The sequence below is a fragment of the Mytilus trossulus genome, chromosome 2 (assembly GCF_036588685.1).
Source record: "Mytilus trossulus isolate FHL-02 chromosome 2, PNRI_Mtr1.1.1.hap1, whole genome shotgun sequence".
Taxonomy (NCBI): domain Eukaryota; kingdom Metazoa; phylum Mollusca; class Bivalvia; order Mytilida; family Mytilidae; genus Mytilus; species Mytilus trossulus.
Genome location: NC_086374.1, coordinates 97,935,050 through 97,957,449, shown reverse-complemented (window position 1 = coordinate 97,957,449; position 22,400 = coordinate 97,935,050). Strand labels below are relative to the sequence as shown.

Below are 22,400 nucleotides of genomic sequence, written 5' to 3'. Positions count from 1 at the left end.
TCATCCCCTGCTGGATATTATGAATAGGGAATTAGATGAAATATACCAAAATGATAGTCGAACTCATAAGTCGAAAACGAAATTTCGTCAAACGTAAAACGACCCAGCTATAAATGTGATAGCGGGATTTGATACTACTGTAAATAAAGCATTTATGATTGCGAATTTTGAAGAATAAACAAAAATACAAATTTAATCATTGCGATTTTAGGAAAAGCTTCATATATATACATGTAACATATACTAAAATGCGAGTTCTTTATATTCTTATTGCGATACGCAAGAAGTCGCATTATTCGTAGTAATAAATACATGACATTCTTATAACTAGGATATAGGCGATTGATAAACATTAGGCAACAGTAGTGCGCTTATAAAATTCCATGCAAATATTTAAAAAAACAAATACACACATATACTATATAAGAATATCATTGCCCTTCAAAAATCTTTTGAAATCGCTCGCTCGCTAGAAGGGGCCGAAAGAACATCAATTCAATGTTGATAAAAAGAATTATCCGGCGGTTTCAAAATTTTAGGCATAATGTATGTGCCTAGATTTGTGTCATCGGCTGATTCAGTGTAAACTATTTTTTTTAAAGAATTTCTAGTTGGAATAAAATTAACTTTAAGACCAATTCTAGCATAGTGGTAAATTTTTTCAGCTTAACTAACGCTTACTCGATTACTTGAAATTGTACGTTTTTTCTCGACATTTTATGAATTTGCTACTATTTTTATAAAGAATTGTGAGAATTTAATCATATTCTTGTCTGAGAAATTACAGATCAGTGGTGGCATGATATGGGTATCTATGATGAGTTTATTTCCTATTGGTACTATATAAAGTATCTGTAGCAACATAAAGATCAATTATTAACCGACACCTTTCCCAGTGGTAAATATACACATAGTAGGTTTTTTGGTGAATAATGAAAAATGAAAATAACTCTTTATAAATGCATGTGCCAAAGTTATAATAAACTTGCATATCCAATCAGTGCTACATAATTGACTTCCTTCATCCCTAAAAATGAATCGAAAGAGCCACATGATGCCACATAACATGTTTTCATTGTATGTAGATATGAAAATATGTGGTATGAGTACCAATGAGACAACTTTCTATCCAAGTAACAGGAAGCTATAATGGGCCCCAAAAATGACTTCTTAGTAGTTGAAAACCATTCATACAGCAGTATGATTTATATGATAAATATTTCATCGAAAACATTGTTTAACTGTTGCGCACTTATCAGTTCATTTGCTCCATCGGTTCGATATATTGGTTAACTGTCATTGGTCAGTGTATTTGAAAATGTTGATTGATTTATGATTGTTGTTTATAACCAATAGTTCTCCTGTTTCATTGTTAAAGAATAAACCGGCCGGTAATTCAATACCATCGTTCGCTGTCAAGACAATATTTGCCTGTCCATCATTAGATATTCTATGGATGTTGTTCGATCCTTTCCCTGCTACATACACATCCCCACGGTAATCTACAGCCACACTCTCAACACCTTTTAGGTAAGGACTATTGTATATCTCTCGTTCTTTTCCATCCGACATAACGACGTAGACTTTATCACTAGTTGCATCTGTACAATAGAGATCACCATCTTCATTGGCACATATATCCCATGGATCAAATGTTGTTTTTATAGTTTTCTCAACTTTACCATTTATATCCACCTTGGTCAGAGTTTTACTTTTATTCTTTATCCAGATATTTTTCTTTACACTTGTTATTCCTCTACAACAGTCTTTATCATTTATTTTTCTGCATAACTCCTGAATGCTTATTTCCTTACCAGGACTCAATGTTGTAAGATCAAAGTTTTGGAAACCTCCTTTGGCACCAGATACTAAGACATGGTTACTGTCGTACATGGTAAGGCATGCTGGTATATAATCCAAAGATATTTTACTTGAGATTGATCCATTAAATTCACAAACAAACATTTTTCCGATTGCACGTTGACCAAGGACCAACCTTCTTCCTGGAACGAAGGCCCCTCTGTAAATAGCCACTCCATCACCTAATTGTGTGGTCTGAAATGAATGCACCAACGACAACATTCTTTTTTCTCCATGGGATTTGACAAGACACTGTCCTTGTTGATCAATAGCTAGTGCAGGCATTTGAACTAGAACGTCGTCCACTGTAATCGTTCCCAAGTCTGATAAGAAGTTCTTAATGTTGGATTCTGAATCGGAAGGATGATATGTTAGGGTTGGAAGAGGGGCTGTTTGGATTTTTCTTATTTCTAATTCTTTTTGATGACATTTTGCATCTAGAAATTTTATTGCCTGGAATAAATGGTTTTCAGATGTGTTTTGCTTAAGCGATTCAAAATCGCGTTTCCAATTCGACAGTGAATCAGCGTTTGATTGAAGGTTATCTTTCATTTTCGAAACAGTCCTGTTACAATGCATGTATTTAGACTCAATGTCTCTATGTGTTTCTGCTTCTAGCTCATTCAACTGAGCAGCAACATTCAGTTTGAAAACCGACACATTTTGTTTAAATTCGTCCCGGCTTTCTTTCAAATCCTCAAGAGTTTTCTCATTTTGACTCACTATGTTCTCTGTAACTTTGCTTAGGTTGTCTATCCTTCTCTCTATGTCAGAAATAGCACTGCCATCTTTTACGCCTCTAGCAGCTTTTTCGATTGATATGATAGGCTTACAATTCGGGTGTGATTTAGGTACACACGAGTCACATACCATTTTATCATGTTGACTACAGTACATTACAATCCTTTGCTCGGGGTGAAATTCACAGTTCTTGGACAGATTGAAAAGCGAAGAACTGAGTGGTATATTTTTTATTGGTACAACATTATGGGGTGAGGACATCCTTTCGTGAACTCTAGCACATTTTTTACATACTAATTCACAGCAGTCGCTGCACCATGATACTGCTTTAATGTCTTCGTTATCACGCTGACAACCAGCACAAAACCTACTATCTGATCGTCTGTAATATAAACAAAATATGAACCTGGTAGTGAAAAAAATATGAAAAGACTATTGCACCTATCATCATATGAAAGCAAAACTATCTTATATTGAAATAAAAATAAAAATGTACCTTAGGACGACTAGAAAAAACAGTTGAAACGAAAACATTAGATATGAAGGAATAATGTGTGGAAGCTACTTTTTGGATGACAAACTTATCGTTATTGCCATGTTTTCAATGTATACAACAATTGTATAACATATCAATACCACTAAATTTGTGACCACAGAATACATATGCGTAATTAAATACCGTATTTAATAGAAATTATCATAAATTAAGGAATGTATCTCTCTCATGCAAAGCTCTGAATCCTTTAACGAATTTTGCTATACTTTTTGGACCTTTTGGATAATAGCTCTTCATCTTTTATGTAAGCTTTGGATTTCAAATATTTTGGCCACGAGCATCACTGAAGAGACATGTATTGTCGAAATGCGCATCTGGTGCAAGAAAATTGGTACCATTATTTTAATTATATCTGCCTGAAAATGTATTATAATGAAAGCATTTCAGTTCTTTGTTAAAATTGCATATTCCTTCACTTTTATAGGATTCACGACAGTTGCCCTTAGTTTGTGTACAAATGAAACTTAAATGAATTAGGTATAACATCGAAAATGTGTAAGTTTCCTTGGACAGCAGAGAAAATATCGTTGTTCAATTGTTAAACCTTTTTTCTAGCTAATTTCACGTCTTCAGAAAACAACAATCATTCATTACTCGATTTATGCACCTATTGTTTATTTTCGTCTTCGATTTGTTAACCGTTTTACCTTGCCCGAGAACATAGTTATTTCGTAATGCATTTCCTTTGGACAATAAATTCAAATTAAAACAATTCGCCCATTTAAAAAGATTATAACAAAGTAGAATACTTCTTATGAGACAAATTATTTCAAAATTACAGAAAAGTCTACGAGCTCGTACAAAAAATAGACATTTTTTGTTAAGGAGTATGTAATTCAGTTTAATAGGTTCAGACATATTAAGTTTTTGTACCCTTTTAAGTTTGAACAAATCTACTTATCTTAAAAATGCATCACCCATTTATACAACTATAAATTCGGAATTATCGCGATCAGCTGTATACAAATCACCGTCAAAATAACGTTTTTTTATTTGTTACTGTGCTTAGGAATAATATAGTTCTGGGCGAGTCTATTGTTTAGACGAGTCAACTTTTTAGTACAAAACGACGGCATTCACAGTTTTGGCAGTAGGATAGTAGAATTCGAAGACGTCCTTCGGATAACATGAACTAAAAGTGGGCACAAGTAAAGCAGTCGCTCAGACAAGTAAGTAGTTTATAAGCAGCGGTCACAAGTAGAGCAGTGGCTTAGACTAAGAAGTGATATAAAAAAGTAGTTTATCATCCATGGCTTTATGAAAAGCTATGACAAACTAAAGTGAGTATTTTAAGCATGTCTTTTCAGTATAGGTATGATTCAAGTTGGCACATATTATCTAAGAATCCCAGCCCTACTCAGTTATCGCACCAACCGACTTGATATTAGGATGCCCGAATATCCATTTACAAGTTCAAAGCTATCAACTGTTAAGTCTTGATTGTAATCAGAGAAGTGACATTGACACGAACAACAGAGTAAAACTGTGTCGTTCACTCATTAAGTGACAATACGTTACAATTTTACTCTGAAAAGTACATTTGTTTTCAATTCTGTCATATATATAGATTAAGATTTGCTGTTGCGAATATGTAAATCAATTTTTCAATGTTGGTTTTTTGTATAGAATAAAAAATCTAGAAGTAAGGGAAGGTCTATAAAATGGAACCATGATCTTTTACCATTTCGCAGTTGATAGTTATATGTACTTTGTACAGATGAGGAGGACAAGGGGGAAATATTTCACAGGTACCCACGTGCTTGGTTTGATTAATATAATATAACATCTGTATTCTTCGTCGTCCTCAATATAAAGATTTTTTTTTCAACCTCAGTGTACAGAGTCTAAATTTAAGTTAAAATTTGTCGACCTGTTACATGCTGGCAGCATCAAATTGCAAGTTTTATAACTAATTTGTATAACTTAACGCACACTACCGTAGCATATTCATCAACTGGTCTGAAAAAACTTGTGTTAAATTTTACACATTTTTCACTTGTAATTATGAATATTCCAGTTTGCATGCTAAAATATGAATTTACATTATATGGGGGAAAGTTCAGGTCTCAATATTTTAAAATATCATTATTTCTATTCCGTCAATATTAAATGACATAAGCCACGAAGTTGACCAATCATAAACCTCTTTCAGATCGTGGTTGTTCACATTTTAAATCTTTTTTTTTTGCAACATGACTAGAATAATTGAATGATGTGTCATCTGCAAATAGCTAACCCAGTGATGTCAGAAATATCATTAAAATATAAAACAAAGAGATGGCATAGAACAGATCCTTGGGATACACCTGCTGATACATTACAAAAGGAAAAAAAAAACGAAATAAGCAATACAACTCGATGTTTTCTAGTATGCAGATAATCTTTTAGCCGCTGTAATATATTTCTTTAAATACCATAGGCTTTAAGTTTGTAAATAAGACCGCAATGTCAAACTTTGTCAAATGCGTTAGAGAAGTAACAAGAAACAAAACATTTTTTTGGTATTTTGTTTATGCCCAACCTACTATAGTAGAGGGGTATTATGTTTTCTGGTCTGTGCGTTCGTGCGTTCGTGCGTCCGTCCGTTCGTTCGTTCGTTCGTGCGTCCGTCCGTTCGTTCGTCCGTTCGTTTCTTCGTCTATCTGTCCTTTGGTGTTTGGTCATGGTAGTTTATGATGAAGTTGAAGTCCGATCAACTTGAAACTTTCCCTATGCTATGATCTTTCTAACTTTAATACCAAATTAACCGATTTTCTCCCCAATTCCACTGTCCACTGAAAATGATGCGAGAAGGGCATCCGTGAAGATCCTTGTTTCTTAAGAGTTGAAGATGAAGTTGAATTTACCAGTAGAAATCCGGATTATATTCATTGTAAGCAATGTGTTCGCGAGTTTTTGGTTACACCAGTGCTTATAACAACTCTTTTCATTACTTCCCCATCACAACTGATAATAGAAACTGGTCTGATATTTGAATCAAGGATGCTGAATCCTTTCTTTTCAAATATATATAGCAAAAACTCATTATAAATACCAAGATTTGAATATTTTTATTTCAAATAATGAAATATATATGTCACAGATGTGAACGGATATGCTTCAACTGGCACAACTGCAATTCCGCCCACTTTCCACGAAAATTCCATCGACCTTTCTACTGTCTTCCGGGTTCGTGATTTCTTTTCTAGAATCAACGCTTATCCTTGTATCTATATTACTGAATTTTGTGCGACTGTCATATAAATGGAATGGTTAGCTAGCTATAAAACAAGGTTAAGGTGGTATGGGTGTCTTTCGCCATCTTGGATTGTAAAAAACAAAGAATCTAAGGTCCATATTTTCTATCAAATTAGCACAATTTGATGCAAGAATGCAGATATTTCATGTGTTTTTACATTTAAAAGATCCAATTTATAAGAATATAACTTATAAATATAAATCTATGTACAAGTGTAGATTTTTTTTGGTTGTTTTTAAATATTTCGAAATTGTCATTTTAAGGGGCGGTAACTCTAAAACAGTGCATTTTCTGTTAGATTGTTCATGGAATTTTCCTACTTTGTATTTTAGCCGGAAAAAACGCACGGTGACCCTATCTTTTATTTTGATATTATCAAAGCATTGTTTGAAAGCTATATTTTCCTAATTTATTTTACAATTCTATCATTTCGTTTAGTTTCTATTCACAAAATGGTGTTTTTTCCTGTATAATCCATACAAAATGTGTCATTTTGTCACGACCCGTAGCTTGAAAAAATGCACGGTGACCTATCATTTTTATAATATTTTTTAACATGTATCAATAGATACTACATTTTGGCAAAGTATGAACAAATTCTATCATTTTTATTTTAGACTCCCATACCACCTTAACATTCTGTTGCTTTTCACACTTTGCTGACTTTTTAATTACTTAGAAATTCAGCATGATGAAGCTAATAAAACACGACCTGAAACTCTAAGTATGACTTTTTTAAATCGCAATACTTAGTATTGTTCATTTCAAAAATATATATAAATTGTAACCCAAACCATAATGACCTTTAATTGTTTTACGAACCTTAAATCGAAATTCAATTTAAATGGTAATATACAAGATATGTTTTTCACTAGACCTCTTTTTGGAAATTTAAAAAGTTTGATCACTGACCCACTGACGTATTCCCCATATTTTCGTTTTAGTAATATTTAGTAAATTTGCATTATTATATCAGGATATTTTTTATACGGTTTATGACTTTGAATGCACAATAGTATCGTCTAATTGTTGACAACGAAATACTATACTTATTTTATACACGCCTATACGAACGTAACCACTGGAATGATATTAAAGTATTCCTGTAATTTAGTCTATACAATTTCCTTAAATACAACGTCGCGAACCATATATTCTGTAGTGTTTGTATGTTTGATCTCATATCCACTTTATTGTCATTTTAATATTTAAAGGTGGTATGGGTGTCTCCCTCCATCTTGGATTGTACAAAACAGAGAACCAAAGGTCCAGATTTTCTATCAAGTCAGCAAAATTTGATGCAGGAATGTAGATATTTAATGTGAATTTTCATTTAAAAGAGTCAATTAATAAGAATATAACTTGCAAATGCTGATTAATTTTGGTTGTTTTTTTTTGTTTTTTTTAAATTTGCATTTTAAGGGGAGGAAATTCTACAACAGTGCATTTTCTGAAGGAAACTTCATGGAATTTTCCTATTTTGTATTTTAGCCGGGGAAAACGTACGGTGACCATATCTTTTCTTTTGATATTCTTAAAGAATTGCCTGAAAGCTATCTTTTCCTTAAGTATTTAACAATTCTATCATTTTGGTTAGTTTCTAATCCCAAAATGGTGTTTTTTCCTGTATAATCCATACAAAATGTGTCATTTTGTCACATCCTGTAGCTAGAGAAAATGCGCGGTGACCTATCATTTTTATTATATTTTTCGACATATATCAATAGATACTACGTTTTGGCAAAGTATGAACAAATTCTATCATTTTTATTTTAGACTCCGATACCACCTTAAATCATAACAGACTCTCAGCTCATTAGAATCATTGTTAGTTGAAACTGCCGTTAATTGTAAAATTTGCCACTAAGTCTTATAGTGATACATACCACTATCATCATATCTTTATTGTCACCTGACGACTTCAACATTTTTTTTCTCCAATGATTATTTACAAGTATTTCAAATTATCTAACGGCTTGAATTTATTTTTCTTTTACATGCATTTTGATTGCACTAGACTGAGCTCATGGAATTCACCTATGAGCTAGAATAAACTGGACTTGAATAGAAAGAACTTTGGCTACCTATGACAGATTTTTCAACATTGGGGTACGAGGACGAACGATCCATTGAAAGTTCAATAAGATCACTTTAATTTGGTCAAACATATTAATACAAAATTGATACATGTGTTTTAATCGCAACCAATTAAACTATCCAATGTTTCCTTTTTTTCATTGATATATAAGAAATCAACACTCGTGTTATTGTACCGTGAATACAGGTGATACTTAAAACAATTTGAATTTAATTTCTCATTCAAAATCTCATTTATACATAAACGTGGTCCAAATAATTTTGTATTTTGATCTGAGCGTCACTGATGAGTTTTTGTAGACGAAACGCGCGTCTGGAGTATTACATTATAATCCTGGTACCTTTGATAACTATTTGATAATAACGAAAAACATTTTTTTTTATTTCACATTATGTGAAATTGATACACTGCTTCGATGTGTCAATTACATCATTTAAATTTATATTTGACAGGCTATTTGAACTTGGAATTAATTTTGATTATGGAATTTGCATAATGTTTGTGCTTGGAATTTTTAATAAATTCCATGTTAATTTGGTATTATACTGTTATGAGCGGTTCACAAAACTTTTAATAAAATGTATTTTGTATAGATAGTGTTGTGCGCAGCACAGTTAGTTCTATTGAAAATGTACTATCTTCTTTGTAACAGAAAGTGCTGTGCACCGTACAAAACATAAAAGTACAGAATAAACATGGAATTTATTAAAAATTTCAAGCACAAGAAGTAATGCAAAATCCATAATTAAATATAATTCCAAGTTCAAATAATAGCCTGTTAGATCTTTGATAGAATTTCGAATCATAGCATGGCCGATAATAAAATAAGCCATTAAGGTTTCTTACCTTTTCCTTCTTTGAAAGAACTTTTTCATTTTTCGTCTTGATATAAACCAAAACACTTTTGAAAGGAAATTATGTCGTTTACTATTTTAATGGTCATATGGTATAACATTGCGCTAAAAATAACTAAACGTAACCTGTCAACAATGAGCATGGTCAGGGATTTTGTAATGTAATCTATACTATCGTTTGAGCCCAGTAGTCAGCACTTCTGTGTTGACTTGAGATATCATTGATATGTTCAAAATTATGAATTAACTGTACACAATATTTTGAATTTTTGAAATACTAAGGGTTTTCGACCTCTGGAATAAATTACCATAGCTGTATTTGGCAAAACTTTTTATGAATTTTTGGTCCTCTATGCTCTTCAACTTCGTACTTTACTTGGCCTTTAAATCTTTTTTTTTATTATAGCGTCACTGATGAGTCTTTTGTAGACGAAACGCGCGTTTGGCGTAAATATAAAATTTCAATCCTGGTTTCTATGACGAGTTTATTGACAAAACGTTTCACGAACTGGATCTTACACACCTTATAAACAACAAACAACATTATTGTGCGGGTAAAACTCCACTAAACCTCTTTCTAAATTATAAACATCGACTTATCAATCGATTTATCAGCAAATAAAGCCGGGCTTCAATGCTTATTGGCGTGAATCAGATACCAATTTAAGATTTTTTCAACGTGCAAAAGTATCAAACATTTGACTTTTCTAAACTTTACACAAATATTTCTCATTCCAAACTAAAAGACAAATTGAAAGAGTTTGCCCCTCTTTTGTTTCATTAAATCGATTGTCCAACATAAAGAAAGCGTCTATTATTTGATGTGACTCATGGAAGTTAGAGATTTAGCGCTATAAAACCAGGTTAAATCCCCCATTTTAAACAGATATATCATGTTAAGGAGGGATATTTTCGAAAAATACCAGTCGAGAGAATGTTAAATTTCGCGAGCCGTAAGAAAAATGCCTGTTTCAATAGTTATCAAAGGTACCAGGATTATAATTTAGTACCCCAGACGCTCGTTTCGTCTTCAAAAGACTCATCAGTGACGCTCATATCAAAATATGTATAAAAACAAACAAGTATAAAGTTGAAGAGTATTGAGGATCCATAATTCAAAAAATTTGTGCCAAATACGGCTAAGGTAATTTATACCTGGGATAAGAAAATCCTTAGTTTTTTTTAGAAAAATTCAAAGTTTTGTAACAGGAAATTTATTAAAATGACCACATTATTGATATTCATGTCAACACCGAAGTGTTGATTACTGGGCTGGTGATACCCGTGGTTTCAAGTCAAGAATACGACAGTTGTTATTAATTCGTTTGATGTGTTTGAGCTTTTTCAAAATGTCCCTTTCCCTACGCATTAAAACTTACATGTTTTCTTTTTATTTTCACGAAACAATCTGGACATCTTGATAATACGCAAACAATAGTCTTAAGTTAATTTATATAGTACAAATTTAAAAACTCAAAAACTTGTAGCCTATGTTCTCTATTAATAGGTATGAAATACTGACAACTGGACAATACGCAATCAACAGTCAAAAGTAAAACTGTACAAACATTAAAACTTGTATGTTCTCTCTACATATGCATGAAACACTTGCAACTGGAAATACGCCATCGGCAGTCTAAAGTTAATCTATACAGCAAATATAAAACATTAAAACTTGTAAAACTATGTTCGCTCGAAATATGTATACAGTACTTGCAACTGGACAATACGCAATCAACAGTCTAAATTTAATTTATACAGTATAAATTAGATTTGCAATTACGGTAATCATTAACAACCGGCGTTGATCACATAAAATTCATATAAACAAAAAGGATTTATCAAACCAATGCATGAAATATATGACACTTGATGCTTTGTCTCGGGATCGTGTGTCTTTAGTGATGCTGGAAACCTTAAATTTATTAAAAACCTGATTGCCCTTGTATGGTTTAATGAGCTTTCCAAATACACATAATTCAAATTGAGAACTGTAAACAAAAGTGAAAAAAATGCTGCTCTAAGCCCGCCGTGCAATATTCGGATAAATACAAAGTACAAAATAATTTACAAAGTTAAAAGTAAATTCAACTCTAGAATTATGTGTATGTTCGCACCTAATGAGTATGAAAGTCGAAAGTTTATTTACAATAACAGATTCAATTTGGAATTACGATAATCCTTTTAAACCGGCCTTACCCTAACTGGTGCCAATAAATGACAACTTCATCACCTGTGTACCCCACAATAGAATTGCCGTAAACGTTATCAGCGATTTCATTTAGGCGATGCAAGTATTAGCGCTAAAAGACGTTCTGGCGTTTAAAGGTGGACATGCTTTGGCAAATAATAATATTATTGAACACGTTTGGATGTCATGAAATCAGACACGTTTGGGAAACGTTGAATATGATGGACACGTTTGGGGAGAATAGACACGTTTGGGGGAATCGGACACGTTTTGGAGTGTTACATATATTATAAAAATAGAAGATGGTGTATGATTGCCAATGAAACAACTCACCACAAGAGACCAAATGAGACAGGAACTATAGATTACCGTACGGCCTTCAACAATGAGCAAGACCAATACTACATAGTCAGCTATAAAAGTCCCCGAAATAATAATGTAACACTATTCAAACGGAAAAACAAACGGCCTGATTTATGTTAAAAAAAAAGAACGAAGAACAAACATGTAACACATTAACAAACGACAACCACCGAATTGCAGGCTCCTGACTTAGTTTTCTGGTTTTAAATTTCCCACCTTTTTTTATATATATATCGGAGCCTTTTATAGCCAACTATATGGTATAGATAGGATTACTTCATCGTTGAATGTTGTACGTTGGACTATAATAATTGCTTTATACACATACTTCATTTAAACTTTGGTGGAGAGTTGTCTCACTGGCCAACACACCACATCTATAAAGTTTTATATGTAAAAAGAACAACAACAAAAAAACCAGTTGGATTGTACGGAAGCGTATTAGGGACATAGAAAAAATAAAGTTGGCAGTGAACTTTTTTTTCAAAGTCGAAATTTTGACATTTCAAATCTCGAAATTTTGACTACAACTTGAAATTTTGACTTTTCAAATCCCGAAATTTTGACTTGAACTTGAAATTTTGACTTTCTAAAAAGTCAAAATTTCAACTTTAAACACAAAATTTCTACTTTTTCAAACTCGAAATTTCGACTTATTTCAAACTCGAAATTTCAAGGTATTTTAAACTCAAAATTTCGACTTGTTTTAAACTCGAAATTTCGATTTATTTTTAACTCGAAATTTCAACGTATTTTAAACTCAAAATTTCGACTTATTTTAAACTCGAAATTTCGACTTATTTTAAAGTCGAGATTTCGACTTTTTTAAAACTCAAAATTTCGATTTTCCTCAGTATTTAAACGTTTGCGTCTATCACATTAACAGTCATTTATATAGAGCGGAGAGCCATATACATCATAAATTTGATAAGCATATTTTAATAAACTAATCCATTTTAAAGAGGTTATTTTAGATAGAAAATCTTTTTTTTGCCGAAGAATAAATAAAATATGTTTCTCGTACAAATACATATTTCAAGTCTGGACTTCATATACATGATATATGTGTATCAAGACAACCTCGTTATTCCGACACACCTATATTACGACATACTTTTATTCAACAGTCTAATATATAAAGACTAGGGTTAATAGTTTTGTCATAAGAATGCCAACTGGTACGGTTTAATCAATGTTCCAGAAAAAAGAACCAACAATTCAAAATTTCCAAACTGGAAAACTGAGCAGCTCATTGATTGTTCTGAATATGCATGGCATTTTTTGCTACTTGATTTACCATTGTTTTAAACAAGGCAAAGTCAGTGACTTGCTATTGGGTATCCAAACAGGCCTTTGAAACTGTGATGCAAAATATCATCAGATTGTCGATCCTATGACAGTGACGTGGAAACTAAAACATGGAATATGGAGAAAAAAAATGTTCTTTCAAAATGCAGGTTCTTTCCGAAAGACACTCTTCAATATTAAATACTAACTGATCTTAACTAAAGAACAAAACCAATTTCTGAATATAAATTGCAAAAATGTGTAGATGACGCTTTAATAATTTGCGTCCATGTCTACTCCTTTTAAAATTATAATGACTGTCTTTGAATACTAAAATCAAAGTTTTCAAAGTTATTAGAAAAAGTCAAAATTTCGAGATTTCAAAAGTCAAAATGTTAACTTTGAAATAAAAATTTCGAGATTTTAAAGATGGAATTTCGAGTTTAGAAAAAGTCGAAATTTTGAGTTTAAAGTTGAAATTTTGACTTTTTATGAAGTAGAAATTTCGAGTTTTAAAAAAGTTGTAGTCAAAATTTCGCGATGTTAAATGTCAAAATTTCGACTTTGAAAATAAAGTTCACGGCCAATTATATGTTTTTCTATGTCCCTAATACGCTTCCGTAGGATTGCCATCAAAGGCAATCGGCAAATTAAATTCAACGAGCTCCTACGGCTGCTTTCGTTTAGGCGAATTTATATTAACATCGGCATTTGGAAGAGCCTCAAATTGTGATAAATAAGAGTCATTACAGTTGTTTTTTTTGCTGTACTATAGTTTTTGAAACATTATTTCTTCTGGAATATATTTATTAACAGTTTGTTTCATCTGGAATAACGCTGAAAGTCCAAATTTTCAATAGAAACATTCCTGTCAGATGTACACTGGTTAAACATTGTAATTTTGGCTTTGGATAACTGATATGTTACGTACACTACTTCGACTAAGTTAACTGATAGAAATTTACAATACAATACAGAAAAAGGGTCGCCGATGCCATCTCGAATACCTTAATGAGAAAATGATTCATGACGTGTTTTGTCAACGAACTGTACAGTGATTATTTAAAAAACGTACAACGAACTCAACACATTTGATGAGACGAACGATACAGTAAGAGAAAACTTATGAAGTATGATATTGCGTTTATTCTGAGTTCGAGGGAACATTTGAAGGCACGTTGTAATTCAACGTGTAGTTATTTATTATTACTTAAGGTTTTGATACGCAAAAATGTATGCAAGAAAAGATATTCAGCATTGTTTATCTCATAAAACATATGAAATTGTATTATCAAATGTTATATGCAATATTTAAAACTTACAACAACTGTATAATTGCATAAATAAACTAATTTGCACATTGTCTTATTTGTATATACTCAAATACGTTCTAGAGAGGCATTCGAAATTGTTGTCATCCAAAAAATTGTCCAGATTATCGCCTCGAACGCGTCAACGTCCGGCTTCATTTGTATCGGGGTTATACCGGGTGAAATATAGTTTTAATTGGTATAAATACTCATTTTGTTACCAGTTAAATAAATTCAAACAAATGTCATTGTTTTAAACATATGCACACTCATGGTACTACAATCTGTCGATACCTATTTTTTGGCATGGCACGAAGTCGTGTTTTTTTCTGTATATTAATGCCGTCTTTACACAAATTCCATTGGATGTTCGATGAGCAATGGTTACAATTTTAGTTTTAGATACATGTTTAACCAGATTTAATCAGCCATATTCCTGTACCAAGTCAGGAATATGGCCGTCGTTATTAGATAGTCCGTTTTTATATATGTTGGTGTTTGATTTGAAGCAGTTTAGTGTTTCTGTTGTTACGATGTTCTCTTGATTTTTGTTTTGTGACCATGATTTGTACTTTTGAACTGCAGTATACTACTATTACCTTTTTCAGAACTTGTATTGTTTTTAGAAATATAATTATCATATCCTATATGGTTAAACAAAACATTGAAGAGCTTAAATATTACGTGACATTTTTTTTTTTTATAATAATTATTGTTATTATTTCATTGCAGATATTTCTAAATAATACCCAAAAATAATTATTTTCTTCACCATTGCAAACAGTTCAGTTGTTTTTCTAATGAGTAAGTATTCATTGTGTTTTAAAAACTTCGATAGATGTCCAATTTTTGTTAATAAGTAATAGTTCACCCGTTTCACAGTTGTAAGATAAACCGGTCGGATTATCGATACCATCGTCTGCTGTCAGGACAATATCATGTTTCTGTCCATCACGTGATATTCTATGTATGTTGGTCGAATTCTTTCCAGCTACATACACATCCCCATGGTTATCTATAGGGTTTTTCAAGTCAGGGCTGCTGTATATTTCACGTTCTTTTCCATCTGATGTAACGATAAAGACTTTATTACTACAACGGTCTGTACAATAGACATCACCATCTTTGTTGTCACAGATATCCCAAGGATCAAATGATGTTTGTATTGTGTTAAGAAATTTACCATTGATATCTACTAAGGTTAGTGTTTTGGATTGATTCTTTATCCAGATATTATCCTTTACACAGGTGATACCTGTACAATATCCCGTAACTTTAATTATCCTATCATAGTGCGGTGACAGAAGTGTAAAAAGTCGTCTAGATCGCGAGTTTAATCTCCCCAAATAACACACGGCTAAAAATGGTCTTAACTTAAAGACAAATATGTCTTCTTAAGTTTTTGCCCTGTCGTCAGAATTTCGTACGGTCACATTTTTCTAAAAAGTCGTTTTAATGACTAGTAGTATATTGGAGAGTTTCAACCCCCCTTTTTCAAAATGAAAAATTGTGTATGTTCACTTACATTTAACTGAATTAGTTTTTCCTGAAGCTATTTTCATATATCGAAATATTCTATTTAGTATTTCATTTTCTTATACTCTATAAAATTTGCAAAGTTTAGACTGTTAAAAATTGAGGTATTTTTAATTGCAAATTCAGACACAAACTTTAGTTTCTTCTTCATAGTAGCGATAAAAACTATTCCATAATATTTTTAGCATATAGTATTTCATAAAACTAATCAGTGATAAAAATTTCGGAACCAAAATATGAAAAAAACCTTAAGAAATCAATGGAAAAAGAATGGAATAAAAAACTTCAATTTCAACACGGAACTTAATCACTTGCCTTCCGTCACATTTTGTATATTAGTCAATAATTTGCTCTCAACTGATATATGATATTACTACCTCTTCGCTAGTATATACACACATATTTGCACTGATATATGCTACATTCTTTGTTTGTATGTGTTTATATTCTCTGTTTTTTTGTTATAAAACATTAAATATACTTTGTCAGAAAAGTCTAAATGTAAAATCAAAATAATTGACGGATAGTTTCAGTAAATATTCCGTGATATGTCAAGTATGTTTCAACTTGCTCCATTAAGTCCAAAGAAAAGACAAAAGTTGTTAAATTGAAAAAAATGGACTGAAATTTTGAGTCAATTTCCCAGTATAGGAAAGTCGATTTTTGTATCTGTATTGAATAAAAGATTAGATGAGGTGAACATCAAACTGTTTCATGCGAAAGCTGTTAATTTACAGAACTCCGTGCAGGCTGTGTATCATTTTTCATGCTTCAAAAGTTACACAAGTAAACATATTTGTCCCCCCTTTTAGAGCGAGGAAGCTTCTAATCTGATATTTAATGACGACATACAATTATCGGACTGTTGTCCCTCAGTTTCGGGTATGTGTACGCGTTCTACAATGCAGACGTTCAACTGGAGCGCTTGTATATTTTGTTGCAACAAAACATTTTAGAGAGATAAAAAACTACTCAAGTTTGAATCAGATGAGCGTATTAAGAATGTTTTAACCGTGTCAGATAAAGTTAAAGTTGAAATAGTTTCCCGTCCATCTTTTAAACTTCTTGAGCACTCTGTCATTTTGGTTGCATTACAAATTATTTGCTAAAAACGAAAAAAAAGCAGATATATCAGATCACGATACTGCTTTTACTAATTTTATTTTGGCAATTGACAACGATGTAATGGTCATTCCTCATGACACCGTTACCAGATAAATATACTACTTAGATCTTTTCTTCCAGCTGATTCTAATTTAAAATATTCTACTTAAAATGCAGTCTTAACTCATTGATTTCTATAGAAATTCAGTTGTCAAACAACTTCAACAAGTTCAAGGCAAATATAACAATATTTTGTAGCAAAATAACTATTTGAGATGCCATATCAGCTGTTAGTCGATTGAAAACTGAACTCAAAATTTTTATGTCAAATGTAATAGACACAAATAACGGACAGATATGTCATTCCACTGCAAGTATACAATAGAAAAGACAGCTCTACAAACTCTACAGAAGTATTCCCAACTTCGGATAAATTGTCTCTTTCTTCTTCAATTCAGTCAATGCCTTCGTCTTTATTGCAATTAATTTTATGGTAACTCGATGAAACTGCATAGCCAAGACTATTCTCAGGAAATGGCATCACAGAAATTGCGTAATTGCTTAAGCAATTGTTGGGTCAACCGTTTGTGTGACCATTTTTTTTTAATCCTTTTCACTTAGGATTGGCTTTACAAATGTACCATGATTTTGGTTGGAAACACCTTGTTGAAATATTGAATGCCAATGGATTTTATGCTTCTTAAAGTAGAGTGCGACGCTACATCTAATGTGTTGCCAACCATGAAATTGGGCGAAATCAAGATAGTGTGTATGTCTCATGCATAATGTTTCCCCATCATCTTTGCAGACAAGCGTATGGATGTCATCTTAACCCCATTTTAGATCTCTGTTAAATCTTCAAAGTTGGATGAATTGAAAGGGATGGTTTGAAGCTGGTATTTCTTTGGGAACAAATGTCTTCGGACTTCCTACAATACCTTTTCTGTACTTGTAAAGAAAAACTCAAAATAACGTGTTTGCTTTGAGCAGAACCTTTCATGTGCATACCTGTGGCCATGAGTGAAATGTATAGAAATATTAAAAACATGTCTTGTGACGTTTGGTGAAAATGAAGATGATGGAGATAACGGTTGATTAGGTACAGAGCTTGTTGAACTTAAACACACGGTCCCAGCCCCCGGGTTTGGGGAGTGTTGGCGTGCCCTTAAAAAAGTAAAACCCCGCCACATTCTGTTTGTGTCTGTTTCAAGTCACGAGACGGTAATGCATTGTTTGTCGTATGTTTCTATATACTATATTTTTTTGTTTCCTATTCATTTTGTACATCAATCAGGTCGAGAGATTTTTCGTTTGTTTTACAATATTCATTTCGTGAATTGAAGACTATGCAGTATAAATTTTACTCATTGTTGAAGCCCGTACTGGACGTATTGGTAATTTATGTCTCATTTGGAGGGTTGCCTCAATTGCAATCATATCAAATCTTCTTTTTTTATATGGAATACTTTTGAAGTTTGTGGTACGTTGCAAGGAAAAAAAAGGGGGGATATAGGTACAAAACTTATAATGTAATAGATATTAACCAGAGTAAAATACGCAACAACAGATAAAACTATATGGAAGCAGTAATAATAGTGAAAAAAACAACCAAAAGCAACGAAAACCTGAAGTATCCGCAATTCAATTTGAGGTCATATTTGACTGTAGTGTTCTATTGCTTTGATTTGATACCTCACCCAATATGATAGTTTAAAAAATTATTTTAAAGTATTGTCCTGCATGACACTTGATTTTTACCTGAAATTGAAATTTTTCAAAAGGTTAAGGTGCTCTAAACATTTTATAGGTTGAAAACTAATTTTTAAAGTTTTGTTTATAAAACATCGTTTTAGGATTTTTTTGATAAAATAAATCTTAATGATTAAAAGGTTTATGTATAATAACAAACATTAATAAAGCCAAAACAGTATCGTTTGTATTTACGTAGAGTTTAGAAATAGAAAAAAATGTCAAAATTGAAACCCTCCCAAATTTTCACAGATTTTCACATATGACCTTTGACCTCAATTTAAAAAAAATGTGACCATACCAAGTCCTGACGACAGGCATATTACTATAGTAAACGATTTCCTCTTTCCAATGATATATTATATAGGTGTGTGTTCGGTGGGGAGATTAAATTCAAAAAAATCTACCTTCAGTCACCGCACTATCAGGCTTTAATGTTGTCAGATCGATGATCTGGATACCCTTTTCACTTGCAGATACTACAGCGTGGTTCTTGTCGTACAAGGTTATATACTCTGGTTCATAATCCAAATTAATTATTTTCAGTAAGTATCCATCAAGTTTACAAACAAAGAGTTTTTTTCTTTCATACTGACCAAAGAGTAACCTATTATCAGGAATAAAGCAACCTCTATATACTTTCACTTCATCCCCTAGTTTTGTGGTTTTGAATGAATGTGTTAAGGATAATTTTTGATAGTCTCTGACAAGAAACTGACCTTGTTGATCGATATCAAGTACTACAGGCTTTGGTACTGGTACATTGTCTACCATTATTATACCAAAGTCTGAGAGTAATTTATTTATGTTTGCCTCACTCTCAGGAGGGTGATATCTTAGTAACGGAACAGTTGCTTTTTGAATCTCTCTGATTTCCAATTCTTTTTGATGTGTTTTTGCATCTAGAAATTTTACTATTTGGAATAAATGAATTTCAGATAAATGTTGCCTCAGTGATTTAAGATCGTTCTTCCATATTGACAACGAGTCCGCACTGGACTGGATGTTATCTTTATTTCGGGACACTGTTTCGTTACAATGTTTATACTTATTGTCAATTTCTTTATGTATATCTGCCTCTAACTTTTCTAAATGAGAAATAGATTTATGTTTGATTTCCGACACTCTTTTTTTGATGCTGTTTCGACTTTTTGTCAATTCTTCGAGTGTTGCTTCAGAGTGACTCAGTATGCTATCTGTAACTTGACTTAGGTTGTCAAGCCTTCGCTCTAGGGCAGAAATGGCTGTACCTACTTTAACGCCTCTGGCAGCTTTTTCAATTGAGATGACAGGCTTGCAATTTTGATGTGATACCGTTACGCAGGAATCACATATAACCTTATCATGTTGACAGCAGTACAGTACATTTTTTTCTTCGGGATGATTCTCACAATTCTTGGACAAATTAAGAAGCGAGGAACTAAGTTGCTGTATTTCTTTCATTGGTATTACCTTGTGAGGGTGGGACATCCTTTCGAGAACTCTAGCAACAACCTTACACACAAGTTCACTGCAATCACTGCACCAGGCTACTGCATTAACGTCTTCCTCACCACGCTGACAACCAGTACAGAATTTACTATCCGCCATCCTAACCTGCATGAACAACAAATATTACTTTTGATATGTATGAAAAAATTGACCTATAGCTTTTTTTATTGTGTCCCTGTTATTGTGCAATTTGTGTACATACATTTACCTTAAATGGAGGTTTTAAAAAAAGATTCTTGACATTGCTCTCGTCTTTTTACTTAAAATATAACGTACAGAAACACGCTCATTTCATTTTTTTTTCTTCAAATCATAGCCTTAATGTAACAGCCGACCTCGAATATCGCCACATAAGGAAATCAAAGATTACTTTTTGAAATTAAGAATAAATACTTATGAAAAATAAACAATGTTATGTTCAAGATATTTAAATAAATCAAAATACCAAAATGAGTATTTAATATATGTAAAAATAAACGTTTCCGATTCATATTCAATGAATTCATATAACTATTGTCCTCGGTAAGCTCGACTCGCTTGCAATTACTTATAATTGTAGTAACACCTTTTTAAAGAAGTATTTATTCGACAACACAAAAGAGTAAATAAAAAAATATAAACGATACCTTTATAAACTAACGAGAGCGTTGAAAACGACGCAATACCTTTTTTGAAAAGGTAAACTTTCATATACGGAAACAACCATTTCACTATTGCAAAGCCAAACTTAAATTTCTCTCACGCAATCGCATATTAAGCTTGAACGATGTTAATTTTTGGTATATACGTATACAGCGAAATTCTATCAAGATGGCCACTGTTTTATACGATCCCTGTATTTTTGTCAGCGTTGAGTGTAAAAAAGAGGCGACATATTCAAAATTGACTTTAAAACTCGTAAGTCGAAAATACAATGAAAACACCATGCCGAAAAAGTACAAAAATAAATAACAGTATACAAGCAACATTATACAAAACACAACATATCAAAATAAATACTGAAAAACATAACAAATGTTTTTTGTCTGGATGACTTTTTGAAATTGCCGAATGGAAGTGAAAGTACACAGAGAACACGACGACACAGTTCATACAGAACACAGTTTACAATGTGTGTTTAACCCTTAATGTGTTTTTATTTATACTTATATTGGGCGATATTAGAAAAAAAATATTAATAAAGCTTACCTTTCACTTTTACGTTGTTCTTTTGGTATCAACCAAGACAACTTTTACTTTCGTTTTCAGTGGGATTTTCCAAATAATCAAAGGGAGGCGATCAAATATTTAAAAGCTATTTGAGTTAATATGCGCTTAAAATTTAAATCGTACTTCAATATAATCTTACATTCCATCATTCATAAAAAAAAAAAGTAATAGCTGAATGAAGTTCGAAAAATAATGAGGATACACAACACAGGCTCTCGTCTCAGAATTTGATTCCCCTATATACCTTCATATAACATAGGGTACTTAACTCGTGTTTTTAGAAAAATGTCATTCGGTGACGAAATTCCATTTAAAATGCCGTGTCTCGGCTGTGAATCCCACTAAAACTTGTTATGTCGTAAATCTAGATTAATTTATCTTCACAATGGTGTATAACACGCCTACTGTTGTTGTCGGAATCATCCGTAGCAATCCTACCCAAGTATGTCAATCGTAATTATTTCGTCGACCTACACAAAATTGGCAATACACGTCTCGCAGTAAATGATTAATTATAAAAATTGTTTCAGAAAAAAAACTGTGTTTTCGTATGATTAGAACTTATCATACAGTTTGTAAAATTGTATAATATACGTAACCGTGAAAAAAATCTAACAAGTGTTATTTGTGGTATGTCTAATAAGTTACAAATTTCCCATGACGTCAATGTCATGCAGACTCTCTCTTGAGAATCATTTAGACTTTCTAATAGAATAGACCAATAGGAAACCGAGATATACAAGGAAACGTGACGCGTTTCTTGCCAATTCTTCAGCGTTATACACCATTGTAAAGACAAATCAATTTAGATTT

At 32.3% G+C, this 22,400-nt stretch overlaps 1 protein-coding gene across 1 annotated transcript; it reads right to left on the bottom strand.

The window, feature by feature from the left end:
* Positions 1–1,296: 1,296 nt before the first annotated feature.
* On the bottom strand, positions 1,297–21,626 carry LOC134706142 (uncharacterized). Its single transcript, XM_063564850.1, has 4 exons — positions 21,567–21,626; positions 19,295–20,483; positions 15,498–15,753; positions 1,297–2,983 (listed from the first exon to the last, which is right to left on the bottom strand). Exons 2-4 carry the CDS (start codon positions 20,475–20,477, stop codon positions 1,297–1,299), a joined length of 3,126 nt encoding a protein of 1,041 aa, XP_063420920.1. The 5' UTR covers positions 20,478–20,483; positions 21,567–21,626.
* Positions 21,627–22,400: the final 774 nt, after the last annotated feature.